The sequence below is a fragment of the Oryctolagus cuniculus genome, chromosome 5 (genome assembly GCF_051225735.1).
Source record: "Oryctolagus cuniculus isolate XC-2025 breed Fujian yellow rabbit chromosome 5, ASM5122573v1, whole genome shotgun sequence".
In the NCBI taxonomy this organism is placed as follows: Eukaryota; Metazoa; Chordata; class Mammalia; order Lagomorpha; family Leporidae; genus Oryctolagus; species Oryctolagus cuniculus.
In genome coordinates this window covers 132,707,211-132,732,896 of record NC_142871.1, presented here as the reverse complement: position 1 = coordinate 132,732,896, position 25,686 = coordinate 132,707,211, and the positions used below count along the sequence as shown (strand labels likewise).

Sequence of the window (25,686 nt, the reverse complement as noted above, 5' to 3'; positions counted from 1 at the left end):
GGAGGCTCAAATAAGGCACACGGTGTGCCTAGGCACACCCTGCTCCAGGCAGGGAAGGAGCCACAGACAGCAAGAGCCAGGGTCTCTGAGTCACTGTGTGGGTCATCTCCACACCCAAGCCAGCTGCCATCAAGACCTGAGGCTGGGAGAGCTGGCTTGCCCTCTCCATCCCTCCCCAGGGAGGGACTCACTGGGAGGGCCATAGCCCTGCTCCCAGGGGGCCACCCCTGAGAGGGGGCAGGAGGGCTGAGGGTCCCTCTGGCAGGCTGGCTCTCGCAAGCACAGGTGAGGACCAAGGCTGGGCTCACTCCCTAGCCAGTCGCTCCCTGCTCTGGCTTCTGAGGACCCTTAGGGGAATAAGTAGGGGGAAGACAGGTGCTTCTGGGGGAAAAGGACTCTGGGGGGGCAGCCCAGCCCTCTTCCCTAAGGGCAGAAACTCCTCCTCCTCCTACACAGCAGAGGCACCCCTGCCCTTCCTTCCTGGGCCCCCATGGGCAGAGCGGAGCCCTAGACGCTTCCTGCCAGGGCCTGCACCCTCCTGGCCACACATGCTCAGGTTCTCCGGAGACTGGAGACAGGGCGGGAGTGCCGGCTCCGGGGCCCCGGCCTGCCCAGCCCAGCAGCATGGCCTCTGCAGCTTTCGGGGCCTGACCTCGCCCAGCCCTCCGTCCCTCTCAGTCACACCCAATCTGGCCGCCACTGTGACAGCAGTAGCCTGAGACCGAGCATGTTCAGGGAGGCCGAGAGCAGCGTCACGGGAAAACGAGGGTGGCGCCCACGGCCTGACTTGGCCTCTGCCCTGCAGGAACAGGCAGCCGAGCGCCCACTTGGCGGGGATGAGCCTTGGCAGCGGCCCCTGCCTGTCTCCTTCCCAGACAGGTGCAGCCGCTCACCTGCCTGCACCTGTGAGCGCTCAGCCACCCACGCCCTGACCTGGCACCTGTGCTGGCAGCGAGCACACCAGGGAGGCCCTCGCCTTGGAGCAAGGCTCTTTTCGTGAGCCTTGGTTGGAACCTTCTGGCTTCCTTGCTTGTGTTGGCTTGGATGCCGTTCCCTGTTTCTTTTTCCCTCTTCAACAGGCGTCTGGCCTTGGGATTATCCTCTGGCCCATCCCCCAATCCTACCGCCCCTTACAGGGCCCTGATAACAGCCAACAGGTTAGTCACTGCCACCTGTACACATACACACACATACACACACAACCCGGAGGTACTGGGAACTCAGATTAAACCCAACCTAGCCTAACCCTTGTACACAGAGAAGTAGACTGACACCAGGGAGGGAAACCAGATGGCCCCAAGTAACCCAGCAAATTCACGGCAAAGAGGCTCAGACCCGGCCTGACCCCTGGGCCAGGGTGATCAGAGTCCCCCTCCAGGCTTCGCCCCTGCACGGGGATCTGATGTGTCCCACAGGCCTCCTGGGCTCTGTGGCCACTCAGGATCCAGGGCCGTGCAAGGCTCGGGGCCAGCTCCAGTGGACGTGGGGCTCGCCAGGGCCCCAGAGAGGACGGGGCGGGGCGGGCGCTGGTCTCCTGGGCGTGGGCCCTGCCCCCTCCTTCATTCTTCTCACCCTCCTTTGATGTAGTCCAGGAAGGTGCACTCGGACTCCACGGCAAAGGAAAGCAGGGTGACCTTGAAAACAAGAGGGCGCCGGTCAGCGGGGCGGGGCGGGGCGGGGGTGTGAGACATGGTGGTGTGAGAGCCGACACTTGTTCAGGGCCCGCCCGGGACGACCTGGTGAGCTCCTACTATTGTCCCCATCTTACAGCCAAGCCAACAGAGGCTCAAATAAGGCACACGGTGTGCCTATGAACACTGAACTCAGGGCTGTCCCGGCGTGGAGCCTGCACTCTTAACCTTGACACCAAGCCGCAGCCCGAAGGGTACCACCTCTATCTCAGGACCCCGGGGCGGGCATGGAGGTGAGGGGTCCTCCTGGCACAGGCCTGACACCCACCAATGCGGGCAAGCCCCACGCTGCCATGTAGCACCCATGGCTGGTCCCAAAATGTGCCTCTCTAACCTGCTGTACCCACCTTACACCCTCCCTGTCCCACCGCATCCCTGCGGGGTCTCTCAGCCTGCACCCTCCCAGACCCCAGACCTGACCCCTAACTGAACTCCCCGGGGACTCTGCGGCCAAGCTGAGGCCTGCAGTTCTCCACCTCCCTTCCTCCCCACCCCCCGGCTGCTGTGGCGCTGGCCTTGCTGCTACCCAGCAGTGCACTGCTTGTCATGGGGAGTCTCGCAAGCCCTGCATCCTAGGCCCATGGAGCTCAAGAGAGAGCTACAGGGGTTCGCGGCCCCTGCTGGTGTAGTCAGCCTGGCCACGCCCAGGAGCCCTTAGCCCGGGAGTGCTGAGCTGGCCTGGGAGACCCCACCCACTGGGCCCTTGTTAGGCACCTGGATGACAGCAGCCTCCTTCCCAGGGAAAGCTCAGACGCAAGGACTTCAGCCCTGACTGATGAGCCACACACCCCCGGGGAGCTTTGAAAACCTGTGCGAGCCGGTTCTACCAGTGTGCCCAGCTACAGCAGAGCCAGACCACAGCATCAGCATTGCCGGATGCCGCGCAGTAGCACAGACGTGCAGACCCGCGGCCCCCGCCCCCTTGCCTGGGGGATTCTCTAAGTAAGGCAGGAGCAGCAGAGAACACAGAAGACGGAAGCCCAGGGAACTGGCCCGGGCGTCTGTACTGTCAGCATCCGGGGTCCCGGGGGAGGGCGAAGCCCGGGAAACGCCAGAGCAAAGGGAAAGCTGGGAACCGGGCCTAGACCCGCTCTGCTCCTGATGCGCTCTGTGACCTGGGGACACTCCCCAGCCCTCTCTGGGCCACGGCTCCTTCTCGATGAAGCGGGAAGGCTGCAGATGAGTCTGCACCTTTCTGCTCTCAGCATTCCCAGCTGGGTACAGTGCTGCCCCCAGGGCGTGTGCAGGGACTTTCACAAGGACTGGGGCTCTACTGGTAGCATCGGGCAGAGGCCAGGGGTGCGAGACACTGGACAGTATGCGGGGAAGCCGCGTGAGGCATGGTGATCCCGGCTGGACACGGATAGTGCCTCACCAAGAAACACGGCGGCTGCGCACGGAAATGGCCTCCCAGCCCCCGTGCGTGATGACAGACGGGGGTCAGGCCCCTGGGCACGAGCAGAGCACGTCACAGTTTGTAGGATGGCATTCCCTGCACCCCCTTCCCCGCCCCGTGTCTGTCCCACCCCCAATCCAGAACAGGAAGCAAGGAAAGAGGGATTTTATGAACCCCACTTTACAGATGGAGAAAATGAGGTTCTTCCAAGAAAGCCAAAAGCCCCCAAAGCCCTCATCTGGCTCTGGAGTGGAGTCCGCCTGGCTCGAGTGGCTGAACTTGGCTGCACAAGCGAGCAGCCACGACCTCTAGCATCTGCACCACACAGGCACTGCCTCGTTCTAGGAACGCTTGGGGGCTCCACCACAGGGCCTTTGCACATGCTGTTCCTACAGCTGGAATCCCCTTTCCCTAACCCTTTGCCTTAGTATACTCGGGCCCATCGTACACACAGGCTGTGTGTGTGACCACACATGTGCGTTTGCTCTCTGCTGCCTCCCACTGGGACACAGGCTCCAGGGATGGGAGCCTGTCCTGCTCCCAGCTGTTTCCCCTTTGCCTAGGCCAGGGCCCGGCTCAGAGCAGCACTCAGTAAACATCTGTTGAAGAAATGCAAGCATGCTCTGAAGACTGGGCCCAGGAGCAGGGCGATACCCCGGGAGCCACGGGCGAGCAGGGACAGCTCCCACGGCGGCGGCCGGCTCTGGAGTCAGAGGCTGAGTGTGTCCTGGCTGGGTGACTGCTTGAGTCACCTCCTCGCCTGCAGCCTTGGTTTCCTCTTTAATGACAAGTGGATGAGAACAGCTGCTGCTCCAGGAAAAAACCTGTGGAGAGCGCCAGGCTGGGGAACTCCCGGGGCGGGAGCCCGCGAGGCGCGACTCCTTTTCCTCTTCCTTCCTGCAGGAAGTCCCTTGGGCATCCCCTCACCGTGTGACTCCACGTCCTGCGTCCAGGGCCTGCTGTGCCTGCTGTGCAGTGTGCACCCCCGCCCTAGCAGGTGCACGCACGCACGCACGCATGCACACACACACAGGCGTGACTCCGGCACCACACCCAGCCCAGGACCCAGAGCGTCCACGCCCCTGGCTGCAGGCAGCGGTGCCTACTCACGGTGCCAGAGTTCACGTATTTCTTTTTCTTCATTTTCTTTTTTGGATTCACCACCTGTAGAAGAAACCAGTTATTGTTGCCAGGCAGTCAGGGCTGGCTGCCGGGGCCTCTGCAGACGCCCCCACGTGGCCCCAGCCAGCCATGGCGGGGCGGGGGCGAGAAGTCCACAGCCGTCAGGGGGACAGGGCGGAGGGAGGCTTAGCGGGAGACTGGCACTTGGCAACCCGCGTCCCACGGTCAAACGCACCAGGAATATTTATTTAATTTTCTTTTGTACTGCCCCCCAAACTGCCCCGGGCTGATGCTGCCCGCGGCCCCATGGGTGCCTGCCCGCCCTGTGGCCCGGGCTGTTCCACTCTGCTCTCTGCCCCAGGCTCCCCTCTGGGTGACCACCACCCTTCCTGGGCAGTTAAAAGCCCCTTAGCTGTCCTTCCCGCGTGAGTTTTCACAGCTCAACCAGGAATCACAGGGCTAGCACACAGCAGGCGCTCAAAAAGTCCTGACGGGCTGGCTCAGCGGTGGTCCCCGCTGCGGCAGAGGTGGCTTCCCCGGGACACACTGAGCGATGTCTGGCCACAGCTGTGACGGTCCCAGCTCGGGGAGCGGGTAGAGGCCAGGCACAAAGAATGGTCGAGGCCCACGCGTGGCTGACAGCCCCAGGGCCGAGGAGCGCCCCACAGGGCTCTCTCAAGGGCCACATCGCTCCTCGTGCGTGGGTTTTCCGTCCACCTTCTAAGCGTGGGGAGTCCGGGCGCAGCCCTTCCTGCGGTGCCATCAAACCGAGCCAGGCGGTTTCCCGCGGCTCTGGTGCGTGCTGCTGTCTGGCCAGCTTGTCTGCCCTCTCCCGCACCCCTGCTCTGCGCACGGTGGCCACAGCTGTGGGATCCTCGGTGTGAACAACTACCGACATCTGCTTCTGGAAAAGGAGACGAAGGTGCAGAGATACCCAGCGACTCCCCTACGGCCGCCCAGCTGTCTGCGTGGCGACAGCGTGAGGAACCAGGTTCCCAGGGGCCAGCGTCGTGGTGCAGCGGGTCAAGCTGCCTGTGACGCAGGCGTCCCATACTGCAGCACTGGGTCAGGTCCCGGCTGCTCTGCTTCCAATTCAGCTCCCTGCTGATGCACCTGGGAAGACAGATGCTGATGATAGCCCGAGGACGTGGGCTCCTGCCGCCCACGTGGGAGATCCAGATGAAGCTCCCGGCTCCTGGCGTCGGTGTGGCCCAGTCCGGGCTGTTGCAGCCATCTGGGGAGTGAACCAACAGATGGAAGACCTCTCTCTCTCTCTTACTGTCTCTCCCTCTCTGTCACACTACTTTTCAAATAAATACAATAAATCAAGGAAGGAAGGAAGGAAGGAGCCAGGTTCCCAGCCCCAGGCCATTGGTGCCACCTTTAAACCAAATGCATCTCCGAGAATCGCCGGCCCTGTGGGAGAAAGGAGGTATGTCCCCAGGGCAGCGACAAAGGCTGCCAAGAAAGAGGAGTCACAGAAGCGTCAGGGGAGCTGGCAGGAGGAAGACCGGCCCCGGGGCAGCACCAGTCAAGGCTCCCGGCACCGGTGGTGCTCAGGGCAGACTCTGAGAGGCGGGAAGGCTTCGGGCATCGAGAGACGGACATCAGAGGAGATGTGGGGAGAAGCTCAGAACTGGGGTCCAGTCTGAGTGCAGAACCACGGGATGAAGGGGTGAGTTGGGTAGGATGGAGGGGGGTGAGCTGGGCAGGATGCAGGAATGAGTTGGGTGGGATGGAGGCAGTGAGTTGGGCAGGATGCAGAGGTGAGTTGGGAGGGATGCAGGGGTGAGTTGGGAGGGATGCAGGGGTGAGTTGGGAGGGATGCAGGGGGTGAGCTGGGTGGGATGGAGGGGTGAGCTGGGCAGGATGGAGGGGGTGAGTTGGGTAGGATGGAGGGGTGAATTGGGTGGGATGGAGGGGTGAGTGGGGCTGGCTGGAACAGAACCTGAAATGTCCCCCAGTGGCCTGTGGGGACGCTGGCAGGGGACAGTCACAGCAGGCTCTAGGATGCTGGGACCTGGTGGAGGTGATGCAGGGGAGGAGGAAGACAGCAGGGAATGCTCGCCCAGTTCTGCACCCAGCAGCTCCACGACCCGAGGCAAGCTACTTAGCCTCAGTGTGCCTCAGTCTCCTCACCTGCAAAATGGGACTACAAAGTGCCCACCTCACAGAAAGGTATGAGATTAAACAAACGACAGCAACCACAGTGCTCAGTACGTACTCCAGAGGCATCGGCTGCAATTTTCAACAACCTACTGCTACCATCATTACTGCCACCACCTACTGCTACCTTCATTACTGCCACCACCCGTCCCGGTGAGAGAGGGAACGAGAACCTGGGGAACGGGGTGCTGGGGCAGATGCTGAGCTGCAGCCAGCACAGCACTGTCAGGAAGCGACCGCCGGAGCTGTTCTTAGAGTCCTTCTGTGCTCTTTACGTTAGCCTGCCCCCACACGTCCACCCTCTAACATAACCGTCTCAACTCCAAGCGCCTGTTTGCTCTCGGATCTCCACCTGGAGTGGGCACTGAGGAAACACCCTGCCTGGCCCCAAGTTTCCTGGGCTCCCGGGAACCCATCTCTCCAGCCCTGAGTAGCTGCCGCGGTGAAGTTGCACATAGGGAGCCACAGCGCCCCCTAGAGGCCGTCCTAGAAATCGCCACACTCGCTAAGCCGCCTCTTCTTCCTCTTCCCAGGGGGACTCCCAGGACAGATCTGGGGTCTACCTCCTGATACAGCAGTGAAGGAAGCATGGCTCAGCCCTTGGGGATCTCGGGGTCTTCGAGGGGGCTAGGAAGCATCAGCAGTCTGCCAGAGCCTGGGAGTGCTAGGCGTGTGCTAGGGGTGTGGGTAGAGCCGGCTTGCTGGGGGCAAGGACAGCAGATCCCACCTGGGAGAAGACCACAGAAGGGAGCCCGGGTGGAGGCTGAGGCAGTGCGGAGGTCCAAGGCCTCGGTTGGCTGGGGGCAGGGGCAACTCCTGGGGGCCTGGACAGCTGCATGCCCAGGACAGCTGTAGCGTGTCTGGTTGCATACACAGCCTGCAGGGGCTGGCGCGGGGGGGGGGGGGGTGGCGTCCTGGATGAAGGAGCTAGGCCGTGCCCTCCAGGCCCGAGGATGTCAGCCAGGGTGGGCGGCTCTCCAGTGCCCTCTCACTCCTCTGTGCCAGCTGGACTGAGGGTCGATGCCCACACAGGCTTCAAGCGGGAAAGACTGACGAGTCGGTGGTGGGCAGAGGCAGGCGGGAAGGCTGCTAGGAGGCTGCTGTGGACATCGCACGGGGCGGGGGGTGGGGTGGCAGACTGCGAGGTCGGGGGTCATGTGGGCACTGACAGGGGCAGATCAAGTGTTCACAGTGGCGGGCTGGATGTGCAGAACCGGATGGTAAGGGTGACCCCGCAGGCGCCTAGGACCCATGATGGGGACACAGGTGGCAGAGTGGACTGTGGGGGGCACAGGCTGACGGTGGACGCTGGCCCCGGGGCATGGGTCTTTATTCATGGGAACCTGGGGGCCTCTTCGGGCAGCTCTGACTGGAGCGAGTGTTCCTGACCCGCCCCGGCTGCCCAGCGATGACACCCCGGTCCAGATCTGCCCCTGGGCTCGCCTCTCCCCTGATGGCCCTTCCTGGTGCAAAGCAGCTCCAGGCTCCTCCTCTGTTGACTGCAAAGCCACAGAGATCAGGGCGGTGACAACAAACCTCTTCGGAGCCAGGCAAGCACCTTCTGGAGCCCTACTTCATCAGTCCTGACCCCTCCACGTCCCTGAGAAACAGCCTAAGATGAGGCCAGAAGGGGGTGGAGCCAGGGCGGGGGGGGGGGGGGAGGCACAGACGGCCCCTCCCTGCGTGTACGCCGAAAAACAAAGCAAGGCGCCGAGCCCTGCACAGCGATTCACCCGTGCCCGCCTTCACAGCAGCCACGCTCAGTTGAACTTGGTGTGTGAAGGGGTCACAAGCATGGCTCTGCACCAGCAGCGCCCTGGCCAGGCAGGGAGGCAGCACGGAGGGCCGGCACCTCGCCTGCCCTCGGGAGCACAAGGCTTGGAACAGCCGTGCAGGGGGAGGCAGTGAACTGTCAGAGGACTTGGTCAGAGACGGGGCCCAGAGCCCTGAGGGCCTCTAGCGTGCGGTAGGACAGCTATGCAGCGGTCAGCAGAGGACAACAGGCGCCAGCAGTGGCCTCTGGGCCAGGCTGCGTCCCTTTGGCTTCTTTAATTCTCAGTGTGCACGGCGCGGATTGCTTCGGGAACCCAGCCAAGGTCACGGAGCTGGTAAGGGGCAGAGCCAGCATACGACGCCGGCGGCTCTGAGGGGTGTCGGCATTTACCGTGAACATGGATGTTCGCAGGAGGTTGGAAAAGGGACGAGGCGCAAGGAGGCCACTCAGAGCAGGAGGACCTGAACTCAGTGCAGGAGCTGGGGAGGGCACGGGAGAGGCACATGCAAGCAGGTGATATGGCCCCCGGAAGGCCAATGCTGCTCTCCCAAAGAGATGGGCGGCCTCGGCCAAGGCGCTGTGGCCCTGGTCTAGGCCGATGAAGACATCCCAACTCCTGATCCCTTGGCTCTGTCCTGGAGGAGGTGAGATGCTAAGCTCCCAGGCCCTGTTCCGGTTGGAGGCAGAGGGCCGCCATGAACCTCAGGCCTCCGGCTGGGAACCTTCTTATTCCACCCCCCACCCCCGCCTTCCCTGGGATATGTGTCTATAATCCAGTGATCTGGAATCAGGCAAATCGGGGTGGTCTGCTGCTTTTGACCTGAACTTGAACTTGAACTGAACCATGGGACTTTGGGCAAGTTTACCCACTGCTACCCACAGAACGTAGCAACAGCACCTCACATGGAGACACCCAAAGCCCCAGCCTCGCACGTGGCGCATTGCAGTCCCCAGTGACCAGGAGCCTCGGAGCATCAGAGCAAACCCTGTGCTTCCGGCGCCCGCCTCACCTCGTAGATGTTGAACTGGCTCTGCCCGCGGGCCAGCTCCCGGTAGCTGGTGGTGAACTCCCCGATGAAGTCGTGGCTGCAAGGGAAGACTGCGGCTGAGACCCTGAGGCCTCGGCCTCTCCCACAGCCCTGCCCCTTGCTCCCAGGTCTGTCTGGGCCTCCACTCCTAGGGCACCTTGCAGCAGAGAGGCGGGTCCCTGGGAAGAGAGCCCACGGTCACCTAGCAAAGAGCCAGCCTGGGAGGAACAGGGCCCGCTTCTGCCTGGATTCTTGTTTGAACAAATCAGCAATGGAAGGCACTGAGGGGACAACGGGGGCAATCTGAAAATAAAAAGCAGACCGGCTGGCATTCAAGCATTACTGCTCAATGTCAAGTGCAAGCGTGGCATTTGCGGTTGTGTAGGAAAATGCCCTTATTTTTTAGACATTTCCAATGGGATATTTAGAGGTAAAATGCCATGATGTACTTTACTTTAAATGACATTACCAACATGCAGATAGAGCAAAGCTGGAAAAGTTTTAGCAACAGTTCAGTTAAATTGTGAAAATCAGGTGCAGGGCGTAAAGGCGGTCCTGAAGCAGCTCTCCTTCCCTGTGTATCCGACGATTTCCCAATACGTGTTTTTAAAAGATCATTAGAGCCGGCGCCGCTGCTCACTAGGCTAATCCTCCACCTGCGGCACCGGCACCCCGGGTTCTAGTCCTGGTTGGGGCACCGGATTCTGTCCCGGTTGCTCCTCTTCCAGGCCAGCTCTCTGCTGTGGCCCGGGAAGGCAGTGGAGGATGGCCCAAGTGCTTGGGCCCTGCAACCCATGGGAGACCAGGAGGAAGCACCTGGTTCCTGGCTCCTGGCTCCTGGCTTCGGATTGGTGCAGCGCCGGCTGTAGCAGCCATTGGGGCGGGGGGGGGGGGGTAAACCAACGGAAGGAAGACCTTTCTCTCTGTCTCTCTCTCACTGTCTAACTCTGCCTGTGGGGGGGAAAAAAAAAAGCCAGTAGAGAGGTAGAGGGGGCTGCCGCCTGTGGCATGGGCATCCGACATGAATGCCGGTTCCTGCCACAGCTGCTCCACTTCTGATCCGGCTCCCTGCTGCTGGCCTGGGAAAAGCAGTGGAAGATGGCCCAAGTGCTTGGGCCTCTGCCACCTACATGGCAGACCCGGATGAGGCTCCTGGCTCCTGGCTTGGGCTTGGCTCAGCCCTGGCTGTTGCAGCCATTTGGGGGAGTGAACCAGCAGATGGAACATGTCTCTGGCTCTCCCTCTCTGTAACTCTGACTTTCAAATGGATACGTCAATTAATAAAAGACAATGAGAGCCGTGTGCAGCCAGGCAGCTGGGGGTGTCTGCGTGGTGCCCTGCCCTTGGGAAGTGTTTAGCTGAGGTTCAGCCCACTCTGTACACAGCACAGCTCACCCCCTTAACCCTCACTGTCCCTGTGGAGGGGGCAGGGGTGTGCAGGAGGTGGGCGTTGGCCCCTTGCCCTGCGAGCACCCACGCTGTTTCGGGTGTACGTGTTCACAGCTCTCAGCCGGCTGACTACAAACGCCTTGATGCGGGAGCCCCCTGGCAGCCAGTCCCCAGCTGACCCAGGAGAGAACACTCCAGGTGCGGGAGAGTGGGGGGTCGGGGATGTGAGGCCATGAGAGAGGAGGCAGGGGAGCTGCGGGAGGCTCCCTTCCAGGAGGCCTCCGGGCCAGGGCAGCTCCTTGGAGGGGGCGTGGGCCCCAGGCAGAACACACAGCTGCCTCAGTGCCACTGCTCACCCCATCGACTCCGAGGGACCAGCACAGGCCCTTCAGTGACTCACTGACAGTGCCACCCGACGGGGAGGTCACCGTGGCCAGGGTGACCAGGGGGAGCCCTGAGTGCCGAGCTCAGCCTCTGTGCTCCCTCAGCCCAAGCCCCCACCCAGAGGGCACTCGGGGCCGGAGCTGTGCCTGGGTTCGGCAGGGCAGCGGCCGGCCCTGGTTGGCTACGAGGAAGCTCCTTAAGGAAAAGGGGAGGGGCCTCTCCTGCAGGATGGGGGTGCTGTGGTGCCTCAGTGGAGCAGGGTGGGAGGGGCCACCATGCAGAAGATCCACTCCCGCCCCCTGCAGGAAGACCCAGATCCGGACCCCTCCCCAGGTGAGGTCCAAGCTCGGCCCCCAGCCCGCTTACCTGCCATCGCGGTCCCAGTCATACACCTCCACCTTGATGGTCCTGCAAGACAGAGGGCCTTGGTGGGACCGGCTAGCCTAGCCCCACACTGCACCGCACCGCCCGCTCTGGGGCCAGGAGGGGAGGCCAGGACACCCTTCCGGCTCCAGGGCCCTGAGTGGGGGAGGTGGTAGCCTCCTCCTGAGGCCTTTTAGCAATCGTGGGAACAGGGGCAGCCCCAGAGCCCTGCAGGCGCCTCCAGGAATTTCAAGGAGGCCTCAGACCTCTGTGCGTGTGCGGTGCGTGGGGCCTGGGGCCAGGGTGAAGCTGCAGGATGACTTATGGGGTGCAGTCAGGACAGTGGCCGTGTGGCCCTCCGTGGGTCTCGGGCCTAAGCAGGGGCGACAAGACTGCTTGGGGGGGACCACAGACGTGAAGGGGCTGAGTGGCAGCGCCGGCCGAGTCAGGGATGGGCCCAGGGCCTTGGCGGGGACCGCCCGCGGCGCCTGTCCAAGCCGCGCGACTGGCTCCTGAGTGAGGGTGTAATTATCTTCACATTTTAGCCTGGCTGCTTTAATTAGTTTGTTTTGACTCCTATGCATGGGGCTGGGCTCTGAGAGCCCGGTTTATTTTTAGCCACGTTCCCATGGCAACAGGCTAGCGGACCAGGCTGCAAGGAGGGCGCAGAGGCTTCTGGTTAACTCTCGGTGCTGGCTGCTCAGGCCTGGGAGGGGTCCAGGGCAGGGGTGGGGGGCCGGGGGGGGGGTGAGGCCGAGGGAGCCGGCGGCCCCCGCCCCCAGCCTTCGCGTCTACCTGGCGCCCTGGTCTCGCCCTGGCGGCGGCCGGTCTTGGGCCCGCCAGGAGTCGGCCCTGGGGCTCTGGGCTCCCAGCAGGAGGCGCTGCCTCCCTGCAGAAGAGCCTCCTCGGCCGGGTGGGCGGGGGACAGCCGCACCTACAGCAGGTGTGATGAGAGCACTGTGTAAACCAGGAGGCGCAGATGCCCGCCGTGTAAAGGGATCCTTACTCCAGGCCTGGGATCCCGCCCCTGCCCCAGACAGGGCTGATGTGTCCTGGTCCCCACGGGGACAGCCCCCCCCCCCCAGCTGCAGGGGACCTTCAAAGACCCCAGCAAAAGGGCACCTCCCCTCCAGCCACCAACATCGGCCCCTCAGGTGACGGCACAGTGACAGCTGTGTGCCCAGACGCTGCAGGAGGACCCCAGCTCGGGGACAGCCCTGGGTATCCACGTGATCACTGTGGGGTTTTGTTTAGCTCCAAGCACAGAGCCTCTCTGAGGGGGTCTGTACCGGGCTCGGGCACCGGCAGTTCTGAGAAGCCCCCACTGACTGCTGCTGCAGCCAGAACCCCGGCTTCCTTGGGATCAGATCCCAGTTTCCCAACCTGGCTGCACTTTGGAATCTCCCGCGGAGCTCTGGCCACGCTGGTGCCGATGCTCATCCCAGAGACTTGCAATCATTTGGGGCATGGGGATCTGAACCTGCAGCCGAGGGTGCAGGCTCCAGAGAGGCGATGGGGCGGTGGTCAGGCTAGCTCAGAAGCCACCACCTTCCAGCCCTGGGGGAGGGGGTGGCGTGGGGGTAGGGCAGCGGTGCGCCAAGGCCTGCGGGCCATAGACAGAAGCCAGGCACAGCTCTGGTGACTGTTCACAACACTAAGGCACTGCCCAGCCCTGATCTCACAGGCACCACTCGCAGCCTGCAGGCTCTGGCTCCCAACCCTGTGCGCAGTCCCCGCATGCGCAGTCCCCAAAACGGCTTCTGTCAGTGACTTGCGGGGACAGTGCCCAAGAGAACAGGCTGTGGCCTAAGAGACCAGGAAACAGGCCCCTGCGGCCCACAAACTGAACATCTTATTTGGCATAGGACACAGAGCCCCAATTTTGGAGGCAGTGAGCTGGACAGGGGAGGCCGCAGGCTCTGGGGTTCAGCCCTGGGGGTGGTCTTGGCTCTATCGGGTACCAGCAGCACAGCCCTGGGCGGCTGGCTATACCCTCGGAGACTCTGTTTACTCGGCTGTGCAGTGGGATCATCGCACACATGGGGAGGAGCGCTGTGCTGTCCGCAGCGTGTCACGCGTTGTTCTCTTCCTGCCTAAGACCCTCCAAACTCCAGTCTCCCAGGCCATTCCCACGCACCGGGAAAATGTCAGCGCTCTGAGGCCAGGGCTGTTTCTTTGTTTCCTGCCAAATCTTCAGCGTCTAGGCCAGTGCCAAGTGTATATCAGGTGCTCTACAAACCTGTGAAATGGGCTGGGCAGGTACAATGCCCTCGCCCACAAAATCACACATAGAGGCTTCCCCTGGGTCACAGAGCTGGTCACCGGTGATGCCAGGAGCCACTGTCCTGGGCCTCTGCACACCTAGGGTGGGGGTGGGGGGGAGCGCCCCCGGCTGGCGGATGAGGGCCATGGCCAGGCGGGCTTCCTTCTGCACACCAACCTGCTCTCCCTAAAGTCTCCTGAACTGCAAGGCCCTCCCCCCATGGAGTTGCTGCCTGGTGAGGAGAAGACCGTTTCCCCCTGCTCTCAGTCCCGGGGGCTGCCAGGCCCCCCCCCCGGGGGGGGGGTCCCACACTCCCAAGAGGCTTCAGAGCAGCAGAGAGGCGCCCAGGCCTCCCCTGCGGCAGGCAGGGGGCCCAGCGCCGAGTCTGCGCTGCGCAAGCTTGGGCTGTGCCACACGCCCCTACCTCCTACCAGAACCTCAGCTTCGGCAGGTGCAAACGGGAGACAAGACAGCCCTCCGGGAGGTCACAGAGCGCGGCCCTCAGCGCGTGGCGGGATCAGGGCAGGGGTTCGGGGAGGCAGTGAAGCCACTGCTGGGGACACTCGTGTCCCCTGTCAGAGGGTCTGGCTGGAGTTCCAGCTTCCGCCAATGCACACCCCGGCTGCCACCACATGATGGCGCAGGGACGCAGGTCAAGTGTGCAACCTGGACTGAGCTCCTGGCTTCCACTTGGCCCAGCCCTGGGCTGTTGTGGGCATTTGGGCAGATGGGAGATTGCTCTTTGTCGCTCTCTCTTTCTCGCCGACTTTCAAATAAATACACATAAACAATACGATTTTAAAAAATCTAAGGGGCAGCAGCTCATTGAGCCAGGGTGCCAGGGGGCAGTGAGAAGCTCAGTGATGCGACCACCCGGCCTCCCGGGGCCTCCTCTCCCCGCTGCCCGCGAGGACTCCGCCTTCAGACACCCTCTTCAAACCCACTCGTTCAACTTGAAGGCGTGATGAGTGACAGCAGCCAGGCCCAGACAAATCCGCAAGTCACGGAACGTTCCAGAGGAGGGGAGGGCGAATTCTGGGCAGCCAGGGGAAGTGCCTCTTGTCATCACCCCGCTGTCCCACCCTGGAGGGCTGGGCTGACCCCGACCCCAACCCTGACCCCGACCCCGACCCCGACCCCGACGCCACTTCCTCTGACTATGGCTCTGACTGGTCTCGTGTGGACTGGAGACACAGCAAAGGCAAGGGGACCCCAAACCAGGGGGCCAGCCCAGAAGTGACATCAATGGATCCTCCATTTCCCGACCTGTAAAATGGGCACATCGCTAGGGCCCATTTTCTAGGGTTGCTGTGAAATTTAAAGTCACAAGGTAAAAATAATGCACTTGAACTGTTAGGATACAGCCTGGAACATGTCCTAAACAGTCATTTTTTAATAACGTTAGCAGGTACCACCCCTCACCCCCCCACCCCCGGCTACTGCCGCCCTCTCAGCAAACCCTGGCCCCCGCCCTCCCTGACAGCTTTTCCCACACAGGAGTCTACACTTCTGCTTCGATTCTCCTCCCTGGCTGCAGCCTCCCTCCTCTGGGCCCCCTCCTCTCTCCCTTGCTTGTTCCTGACCTGTGGCATCCTCCACGGGGCTCTGGGCACCTGACCTCTGCCAACCCCTCCTGGAGACCCCCCAGACCCCTGCCCCTCCCCCTCAGCTGCAGCTGGTCCGCAGCACCCATGCGAAACGCGGCTGAAAACCCCTCCCCCTCCTCTCTCTCTCGACAGCAGCAGCTCATTTTCAAACAACAAGTGCAATTCAAAAAATAGTTACTGGGGCCGGCGCTGTGATGCAATTGGTTAATGCCCTGACCTGAAGCGCCGGCATCCCATGTGGGCCCCGGTTCTAGTCCCGGCTGCTCCACCTTCAATCCAGCTCTTTGCTATGGCCTGGGAAAAGCAGTAGAAGATGGCCCAAGTCCTTGGGCCCCTGCACCCGCATGGAGACCCAGAAGAAGCTCCTGGTTCCTGGCTTCGGGTTGACGCAGCTCCGGCTGTTGTGGCCAATTGGGGAGCAAAACAGCAGATGGAGGACCTCTCTCTCTATCTCTGCCTCTCCTTCTCTCTGTGTGTAACTCTGACTTTCAAATAAATAAATAAATAAATATTTTCAAAAAATTATTTACTTATTTACTTGAAAGAGTTACAGAGAGGGGGGGGGAGAGAGAGAGAGAGAGAGAGAGAGAGAGAATCTTCTATCTGCTGGTTCACTCCTCAAGTAGCTGCAGCAGCCAGAGTGGAACCAGACCAAAGCCAGGAGCCAGGAACTTAACCCAGGTCTCCCGCGTGGGTGCAGGGGCCCAAGGATTTGGGCCATCTTATTCTGCTTTCCCAGGCTCATTTGCAGGGAGCTGGATCAGAAGTGGAGCAGCTGGGACTTGAACTGGCACCCCTATGGGATGCCAGCATAACAGGCAGCAGCTTTACCCACCATGTCACAGCACCGACCACAACAAATGCAATTTTTATAATGTAAGGGAAATGATGTTGGGGTTGGCATTCCTGGCTCCTGGCTTCAGCCTGACTCAGCCCCAGCCATTGCGGCCATTTGGGGAGAGAACCAGCAGATGGATGACCTCTCTCTCTCCTTCCCTCCCTAAATATAACTCTGCCTTTCAAATGAATAAACATCTTAAAAAAAAAAAAAGAAGAAGAAGAAAAGAGTGGGTGGCCTGTGGGCTGTAAGGACAGGATGGGGCCAGCAGAGCCCACTCTGGGCCACACCCTGCACTTCTCTTGTCCCGAGGCTCCAGGTCTCATTCCCGCCCCCGGAGACACATCGGGCTCTTGGGAGTCTCCCTTCCTGCTGTTCCTTCTCCTGACCGCATCATCCGGGCCCCAAACCACCAGGACCCTGCCCGCTCGCAGGACTAAACCAGGCGGCTTCTCCACCTTGGACCCCACAGCAGACCTGAGCAAGGGCCTTGTTACCCGGCCTCCCCGGCGCCTGCCAATCACAGCTGGGGGCACCACATCTCTGTGCTGTGGCCGTGCAGCCAGCCTAGGTCCCAACCCTGCTTCTAAGGTCACTGGCAGCAGGCCCGGGGACAGGTTCCTCAGCCCCTCTGGGCCTCAGTTTCTGTACCTGTCACACGTTCGACCTACCAGTGCCACCTCCCAAGGAGGAGCCAACTGCTGCGGGGATCAAATTAGCTTGTGGGCCCCAGGGACACTCAGAACAGGGCCTGCCGATGACCTCTCTCCTCGCTGGCTTGGGAGCCACCTGGGGTGGGGAGGACCTCGATGAACAACCCCCACCTCCACCCCATGCCACTGGAGCTGCTGCCTGGCTGACTTAGAAGCCACAGGGGCTGGGCGACTCTGAGCATGCTCTGTGAGGTTCCAGAACCTTCCCCCCCACCCTCGAGGGACTGTGGCCTTGTTTTCCTGCACCAGGCCCTCCCTCGCCTGCCCCGGGCGCCTGCGGGCGCTGGCACCTCCGGAGAGGGCTGCCGGGTGTGTGGGTTACACTGGGGCTGGGGCGGGTAGGTCTGCTCCCTCCCCCGCGCCAGCCTGACATGCTGGGCCCTGTGATGAACAGGGCTGTCAGTCATGTCACAGTCAATCTGTGTCTGGCCCTGCAGAAGGGCCCAAGCTGCCTCTATCCTGGAGGGAGCCAAGGCTGGGGCTCGGCGGGGGGAGGGAGCTGGGAGCCTGCCTGGCTTTCACTCCCACCCAACGCTCACCTGCTCAGCGGCCCAGTGTGGAGGCCAGGGCTCTGAGCCTCGCTACCTCCTCCCATGTCCTGACAAGGCTGGGCCCTGGTACCCTGGGAGCCCCTCCATCCCCACACGCACCTGTCAGTGGCCCCAGTGAGCAGGATCCCAAGGGCTCTGATGCCCCCGGTGATCCCAGCTGAGTGGCCAGTAGAGACTGGGGCTTCCCGGACAGTGCCCCCTGCCAGCTCACCCAGCTGAGCGACAGCAGTCGCTAGGAAACCAAACTGGGTTCCTGTGATCTCACGTGGCTCCACGCTCTCCTGGCCCTGGCCACAACGTGTGGAGACATGTTTCTTTGTGCGACCACGGGTTAATGGCCCCACGGGTGTGTGGGCTTTATGAGGTGGGATGACCGGTGAAGACTGTGTTCTGTCCCCTGCTAACTGCCCCGCCCCCAGCACAGTGCCTGGCGCATGGCAGGGACTCACAGATACACGCTTGTGCACCGGGCACTGAGTTCTGTGTCTTACGCACAGCCAAGCCTCCTTGTGCAGCTTCTGTTACAGGAGCCTAAAGCAGCCCCAGGAGGTAGGGGAGTTCACGTCCATTTTACAGATAAGAAAACTGAGGGTCAGACAGGCCAAAGCTTGCCCAGGCTGCCAGTTCTCTTTAGTCACGTGCTCAGCCTTAGCCACGAGGCAGCTGTACTCTCAGACCACGACCATAGCTAGCACATTGTAAGAGCAGCGCTGTGTTGATCAAAAAGCCCTCCCTGCTGGTAACTGGCCGCAGGGGGTGCACCTGGGATCCCAACCCCGGGGTGCAATGGCAGGGAGCTGCGGCTGGGGAGGACCGGTGACCTTGGCCTTTAGCTCTAGCCGGCTGCACCTCTCCAGGCAACCATGGAAGACAATCTGCTGAGCCCAGGCCTGGGCGCCAAGACACCCATCTGGGTTGCCCTGGGATCCTAGGCACCTCCCGTCCCTCCAGCCTTGGGAGGTGGGGTTAGGAGGAGGCCCTGGTGGGGAGACCCTGGCCCGGGGAGGGGGGGCCGGGCTCTCCACTCACCGGTCATAGTCGCCATTGCAGAGGGCTCTCACGGGGATGGAGAAGGTCTGCCACACCGGGTTCAGGGTGTTCTTCATGACCTCCGTCTTGTGGCAGATGGTGAACCTGGCAGAGAAGGAGACGAGGAGAGGCTGTCAGGTGTGAGCCCAGGCAGGCGGCCCCCAGGGCACAGAGGAGCCAGCTGGTCACACGGCCCTGGGGCCAGGAGGGCTCCTACAGAGAGCGTCAGGAGACCTGGGTCCCAGCTCTGGTTCTGGGCCCGCCTGCGCCGATCGGGCCTCTGCCTCCTGCCCCGGAAGCCCGGGAGTTGGCCTCTAGCAGGGACTCCCCGTCTGAGAAGCGGGGGTGGACGCTCGAATCGCAGTGGAACCTCAGGGTCCGGGTGTGGCTACCGCTGCTGCCCCCGCCCCGCACACTCTCTCCCCAGCCACTTCCATCTTCACGGCTCACCCCTCACCACCTTGGAGTCCAACACCACCCCCATGAAGCCCTCCCTGACCTCGCTCATCTGAGATGCACCCCAAACCTAGTCCTGTGACCCCACACCCCCGGTCCCTCCGTGGCCTCCTTCTTTCCGTCGCATTTGTCACCAGTGGACATTTTGACAATGTCCACTTTCTTCCTTGTCTATTCTGTTTGTGCTCCGTCACCAGTATGTGAGTTCCCCAAGAGTGAGCATTTCTGTCCCATTTGGTCACTGGGCTATCCCCAGGGCCCGCCACGGTGCCTACCAGTTAGCAGCTTTTCAACCTTATATGTATTTTTTTACAATGAGCCAGTAAACAAATGTATTTCTGCTGGCATTCCAATCCAGGAAAATCAAAGCTTCTGACTTAGACAGTCACTAAGTCACCGTTTCCAGTCTGGATCCACGACCCTGCTTAGCAGACTGAAAGTACAGAACTGGCTTGTCCCAGCTGGGCCACCATCCGGCGGCCCTGCCCACTCCCACCCCTGCCACCCGGATGGGCAGCTGGCAGGAGCTGGGCTAGGGGCTGGGGGGCTGGGGGCTGGGCCCTCTCCCGGAGGCCTCTCAGCACCCGCCCCAGCTACACCCCCAACTTGGAAGGGTCACAGGGTGGGCCCACACAGCCTGTGCCGTCTCCTCTCTGGCAGGTTTCAAGTCAAAATGTCACTCCTGTCACTGTCGCTCAGCGTTCCTCCACTCTGCTGCTTCTCGCCCACCCGCTGCCGTGTGCAGAGACACGTGGGAGACCTCCCCACACGCACCAGAGCTGGGAGCCAGGGCAGCAACGGGGACTGGGCAGCAGGGGCAGGCAGGGCAGGGAGGCGGACCGCTGCGGGGCTGGGGGGCCCAGGCTGGGGGCCGACGGTGGGGAGGCTCCTGTCGCACAGAAGTCAGCCGGCTCCAGGTCCTGCATGCAGGAGGCCACAGGCCTGTACAGCCTCCCCAGCTCCCCCATGTCTTGACCCACTGGCCTCTCTCCCTCTCCCTCCCTCCACCCGCCACCAGACTTCTTGCCCAGCTCTGCGAAGCTATGAGCCCACTGCCTCCCTGCGCTTTCTTCCTGGACCCCGTGCAGTTGGTTTCTGGCTCAGACACAAACTTTGCTGAAAAATGGTTTTCTTTATGCTCTCCCCACCCCCATCGCCAAGTCCACAGGCCCCTGGACCCCCGTGCTTCACTGGCCAAGGAGGGGCCCAGGCCCTGGTCCCAGGGGTGGGGGGCAGCTGTGCAGCCCTGGGCAAGTGCTTCCCCTCCCTGAGCTGCCAAGAAGCTGCGGGGGTGGGGGTGGGGTGGGAGGGAGGTGAGGACGGGGCTTCCCACAAACAAGGAAACAGAGACCTGGCTGCCACACCACCCAGACAGTGGCCCCCAGCCACGTGCACTGTCCAAGTTAACCAAAATGAAATGCAAAGCTCAGGCCCTCCATCACACTAGCCCCATTTCAGTTCTCAGTGGCACATGTGGGCAGTGGTGACCAGGCTGGGCTGCGGGACCTGGAAAGTGGCCATCATTCTAGAAAGTTCTACCGGGTTAGAGATTCACCCAGAGTCGCTCGGGTCCTACCTGGCAGACCTAGGTGGGGCCCAGCAGGCAGCTGAGCCGAGCGACTCTGCACTCGGAGTGCCACGCCCCGACTGCAGGTGCGTGGCCCTCATGGCTGTCTCCAGGTCCCCTCCCTGGCTTCCTCCTGTCCTCCTACCTCCTGGTGGTGTCTCCCCAAACCTTCCAGTCTCCTCAAACCCTTGGGGAAACACTGTTCCCCCCAGCCCAGCCTCTGTTCCTTTGCAGGTGCCTGCTCACTGGCTGCCTTGGGCCAGTGTCCACCCCACCCCAGGAGCTCCAGCCCACGACTCAAGAGAAACCTGCGCCTGGGCACAGCGGTAAAACACTGCCTGGGACACGTGCACGCCGCCTGAGTCCCAGCCCCGCTCCCCATTCCAGCTTCCTGCTAGTGCACACGCTACGTGGGTCCCTGCTCCCCACCTGGGAGACCAGGATGGAGTTCCAGGCTCCTGGCACTGGCCTGGCCCAGCCTCAGCTGTTGCAGGCATTTGGGGAGTAAATCAGACGATGGAAGAGGGGTGTGCGTGCGTGTGTGTGTGTGTGTGTGTGTGCGTACTTTTCACGTAAAAGGAAAAGAAAGGAAGGAATGATGGGTGGATGGATGGAAGGAATGGAGGAAAAACGGGTAGCTTTAAAAGAAGGAAGGAGGGAGAGAGAGAGAGCAAGCGAGCAACCTGCTCCTAAATAAACTCATGGCTTCCCCCACCTGACCAGCGCCTTTACTCTTTCAATGCTCTGGGTCCCTGGGGCTCTGCCACCAGGGAGGGGGCTAGGACTCCGGTCCAGGAGCCAGGTCTGCCCCGTGGGGTCTCCATGCCGCCCCCCGCCCCCCGACATTGCCACTGCCAGCTCAGCGCTCAGGGAACCTCCCACCTCCTCGCATGTCAGTCACGAGCCTCCCCCTCTGCCCACCCTGCCATCCTACACCTCCTCCGTGAGAACAAGGATTTGCAAGCCCCTCCCACTTCCAAATCCCTCTGCCCTTGCGGGCCAGTGGCCGGGTCCCCCGGCAACCTCCCACCCTTCCCCCTCCGCCAGCCCTGGCCCCCCCCCCTGAGGACACTCAGCACCTCTCAGGCCCTCTCCTCCCCCGCTGTCAGTCAAGTCAAAGGCAGCCAGGATTATTTAAAGAAATCCTGCAGGGAGTCCTTCGATGAGACAAAGAATCCTTTTGTTATGCAAATGAGCACACCTAATTTCCCTTGTTTCTGCCTTCAGGTTTAAAAATCAGTTTTCCAAGGAACTGCACACCCCTCCTCCATACCGCTCCCTGCCCCCCAGCACTCACACTCACACGCACACGCACACACGTGCACACACGCGCCTACCCAGAATTTCCTAATCCATGGCATGTGAAGGCTTCCTGCCCCTGGCGCACACCTCTCCAGCCTGTCAATCATCCCCGCCCCCACCCCTGCCCGAGGGGGTCCCTCCCTCTTCTTCAGAGCCTGCCCCCAAGACCCAGGTCCAGCAGCCATTCACCTCCCTGCCCCACCATTTCCTGCTTCTGCAGCCTCCCGGCCAGCAGCCACAGCCTCCCAGAACCCTACTGCTGAATACAGACAGACCACAGGCCCAGAGAGGGTGCATAACTAGCCAGGGTCACACAGCAGGGTGTCCCCAGGCCCTCAGCCCAGGACGGCTTGCTGGGTGTAGTAGGGACCCACGTTTGCCAGTGTTGTGGATGCGGCCGGCACACTGTGGGTGGCTTCTAGAATAGCGAGAGGCGAGGAGGAAGTTCTGACACTGGGAGCTGTGCACGAAGCCTACGGCGGAGTGTGGGGAGTGTGGGCCGGGCAGGCTCCAGCTCCGCTGAGCCGGGCGTGCAGAGCAGGGGTGGGTGCGTGGCAGGGTAGAGGGGCGGGGCGGCACGTGTGGAAGAATGAGGGGGCTGTCAGAGGGGTTCCGTGGGGACCGGGCGCCTTCTTCCTGCCCCAGCCCTGTTTTTGCCCACTCCCCCCACTGGCCGCATCTGTGTGGTCAGGGCGCTACCCTGAGCTGACCCCCTGAACTCAGCAGCAGGAGTCTGGGGAGGGGGGAGGCGGCAGGAGGTGGGCACGCAGCCCAGACGCAAGGGAGAGCACACCGGGAGTGGGCGCTGCCCGCACTCACGTTCCGTCTTCGTTGCTTCGGTAGAAGACCAGGAAGGGGTCGGATTTCCCGAAGAAGTCTTTCTTGTCCAGCTTGTTGGCACAGAACTGCATGGTGGCCACATCCTGGAGGAAGGGAGGGGGACGATCAGGGGGAGGCAGGCAAAGGGGCAGAGGTGCCCAGGGGCCCGGGCCCCAGCGAGCAGGAGGCTGCCCGGTGCCAGCCCTGGTCACAAAGTGTCTTCCACGTGCCCAATAGCCACTCAGGTGCCAGGCCCTAGGTGCTCTCTCTGGGGGCTCTCTGGGGGCTCTCTGGGGGCTCTCTCTGGGGGCTCTCTCTCTGGGGGCTCTCTCTGGGGGCTCTCTCTGAGGGTCTCTCTGGGGGGCTCTCTCTGAGGGTCTCTCTGGGGGGCTCTCTGGGGGCTCTCTCTGGGGGGCTCTCTCTCTGAGGGTCTCTCTGGGGGCTCTCTCTGGGGGCTCTCTCTGGGGGTGCTCACTCACTTCATCCTCAAACCTCAGGCACCGGCCGGCAGGTGCGGCAGTGCAGGCAGGGGAGCAGGCGGACTCTGGAGCTGGTCCGAGTGGAATCTGTCTCTGCCACTCCGCCCCAGCTGTGTGACCTCCACCGTGGGCAAGGGAGGTCCCCCCTGGGGCCTCAGTTTCCCCCCAGGGCTGGCTACGGATGCGCTGCAGTGGGCTGCTGGGAGGGCTAAGTGTCCTCTGCCGAGCGCAGGCCTGAGGCCGCCCCCATCTCATTACTGCGTGGCTGGGGAAGGCAAGGGGATGACCTGCCAATTCTGAGCTGGGCCCACGTGGCCTTGACACCCCAGCTGGGCCCACGTGGCCTCGGCACCCCACCTTTGCCGTCCTTGTCACACCCTGACTGGCAAGGGCCCCACCCAGCACGAGAAGGGACCAAGGCCCAGCGAACTGCTGAGAATTCCCAGGCTCAGAGCAGGGAGCAGCTGCCCCACGCTCACCACACGGCTCCGTGTGTGACCCCCGGGTCCGGTTCACTGCCTCAGCTGACCCGTGGCACAGCCCAGGAGCGCAGACGTGTCCAGGCCGGAGTGAGGACACGGGCCCTGCCCTTCCCAGGCCCCCAGGCTCTCGGCAGAGCCACCCCAGGGCCTCTCTCCACCGGTCCTCAAGGCGAACGTCTCACAGTGGGATGGGCTCAGGGCGCTGTCTCTGCCCATGGCTCCTGCCTCCAAGTGGGAGCAATGAGGTTAGTGACCCTCAGCCCGGCGTGGGCGAGATGGAACTGCCAGTTCCCATGAGTTGGAAGGTTGAGCCGTGATTGTGGGGGTATAACAGGTCGGAAGCTGGGGATTGGAGAAGTGAGGCCCCTGCTGGGGACTGGCAGCGCCCTGCCTCCACGCCACCCCCTCCCTGAAGCGGCGCCAGATCCCCTTCCCCGGCTCTTCAGGCGCCTGGCTTGGCTGGTTGACCTGGGCTGCAGGTGCCTATGCACATGGAGTTTCCAGGACCGACAGCACTGCAGACGGGGTGGCCGGCTCAGGACGCGCCCGGGTCAGGATGGCTTTGAGCGCCTCTCCCATCATAGCCCTCCCAACGGGGAGAAGGAAGCTGGATTGGGGGCTCCCAAGGCCCTGGGAGGTCTGAGAATCCTGGAGCCTCCATGGAAACCTCGGATTTCAGGCCTGGAATAAGAGCATGGCTGGGTGGGCACCAGGGTGCAGCGGGTTAAGCCGCCATCCTATGACAGGGCGCTGGTTCCAGTCCCAGCTTCTCCACTTCAGATCCAGCCTCCTGCTGATGCGTCCTGGGAGGCAGTAGGTGGAGGCTCAAGTGCTGCGGTCCCTGCCAGGTGCTCCAGGCTCCTGGCTTCAGCATGGCCATCCCTGGCCAGTGTGGACATCTGGGGAGTGAACCAGTGGAAGGAAGATCTCTCTCTCTCTCTCTCTCTCTCTTTTCCCTCCCCACTCCCCCCCCCCCAAACAGGAGAAAACAAATAAATAAACATTGTTAAAATGTGAGAGTGCATGGCTGACTCACTGAGCACCTGCCGAACGCCAGGCACTATGTTAGGGCTTCCTTCATCCTGCAAACAACCCTATGAAGTAACTCTCTCCATTTTACAGAGGAGAAAACTGAGGCTTTTAGTCATGTGCCCAAAGTCACACCGTGAGCAATCCAGGCAGTCGGACCCCAGAGTTTGCACTCTTATCCATCCAGAAAAGCATCTAAGGCATGGCGGGGTGGGGGTGGGGTGGGGGGCACACTGTCCCCACAACAAAGTTCCAATCCCATCCCCTGCTCGATGGAGGGAACACTGGATGGGGCTTCCCTGGGGAGCCCCACCTCATGCTCTGGCCACACAAGCTGTGGGCCCAGTGCAAAGGGAACGTGGGGGCCTTCTGTCCAAAGAAAGTAGAGAAACGTCAAGGTGGTGACGCAGCAGGGCACTAAACCAAGCAACTGCAGGGGTCATATGCCCACAGAGCCGGCCCTGGCTGCTTCCCACAGAGGCAGGTGGCATGGCGTCCGAGCACCTGAGACACGAGCAGACCTGCTCAGGAGGGCAGCGGGGGCAGCCCCAGAGAGGAAGCCGGGGTTCCAAGGTGCGGTGCTGGCTCCGTGAGTCCTGGAGCAAGTCCCTCAGGCTCTCTGAGCCTCCCCTCTGCTTCCCGGTGTGCTGGGCAGGCTGAGCACCCCGGGGGGGCTCTGAAACCCCGAGGTTTAGGATTTGGTGCTGGAGCAGCCAGCCAGCCACTGGGGGGCACCCAAACAGCCTGTCCTTGGGGGCAGGGCTGCCACTCAGGGTCCCTCCAGCCTCCCCAACACGTGGGCTGCTTGTTGTCACAGTGACTGCTCACATATGTGGCAGTCACCTGCGTGACAGGTAAGCAGCACTGGCTGACCATAAGAAAGATGCGCGTGCATGCGTGTGCACACACACCCACCCCTGACACCCCTAAAACATGCCACACGCTCCTAGGAGAACCCCTCAGGGCCCTGTCAAATCAGGAAGGGGGCAGGAATGTTAGTAAAAGTAAATACAAGAACTGGACAGACCGTGACTTCCAGGGCCGCTCAGTGCTCCACCGAGAGGCTGCCGTCCCGGCACAGTGCCTGGCTGAGGACCACACGGCCGAGCCACGGGCCAGCCGGGCAGCCTGGGGCGAGGGACTTCACCTCTCTGAGGCCTGCTCACATGGAGAACGGTGTCCCCCGTGAGCCCGTTGGGGAGATGTGTGCCTGAAGGTGCCGGCATATGCTGGGCTCG

The 25,686-nt window shown here is 62.2% G+C and overlaps 1 protein-coding gene across 3 annotated transcripts in view; it reads right to left on the bottom strand.

Annotated features, from left to right (window-relative positions):
- Nucleotides 1-25,686, bottom strand: part of CPNE5 (copine 5) — an 82,973-nt gene that overhangs the window by 8,409 nt on the left and 48,878 nt on the right. For 2 of the 3 annotated variants that reach the window (XM_008262846.5, XM_051854801.3), the window contains 6 exons: nucleotides 22,459-22,562; nucleotides 18,315-18,419; nucleotides 11,317-11,358; nucleotides 9,160-9,235; nucleotides 4,198-4,251; nucleotides 1,573-1,634 (listed from right to left, as the gene is read on the bottom strand). In XM_008262846.5, coding sequence (XP_008261068.1) covers nucleotides 1,573-1,634; nucleotides 4,198-4,251; nucleotides 9,160-9,235; nucleotides 11,317-11,358; nucleotides 18,315-18,419; nucleotides 22,459-22,562 — 443 coding nt within the window. Of the gene's footprint in view, nucleotides 1-1,572; nucleotides 1,635-4,197; nucleotides 4,252-9,159; nucleotides 9,236-11,316; nucleotides 11,359-11,579; nucleotides 11,823-18,314; nucleotides 18,420-22,458; nucleotides 22,563-25,686 lie in introns of those variants that run through there. The other variant, XM_051854803.3, reaches the window with a different exon arrangement.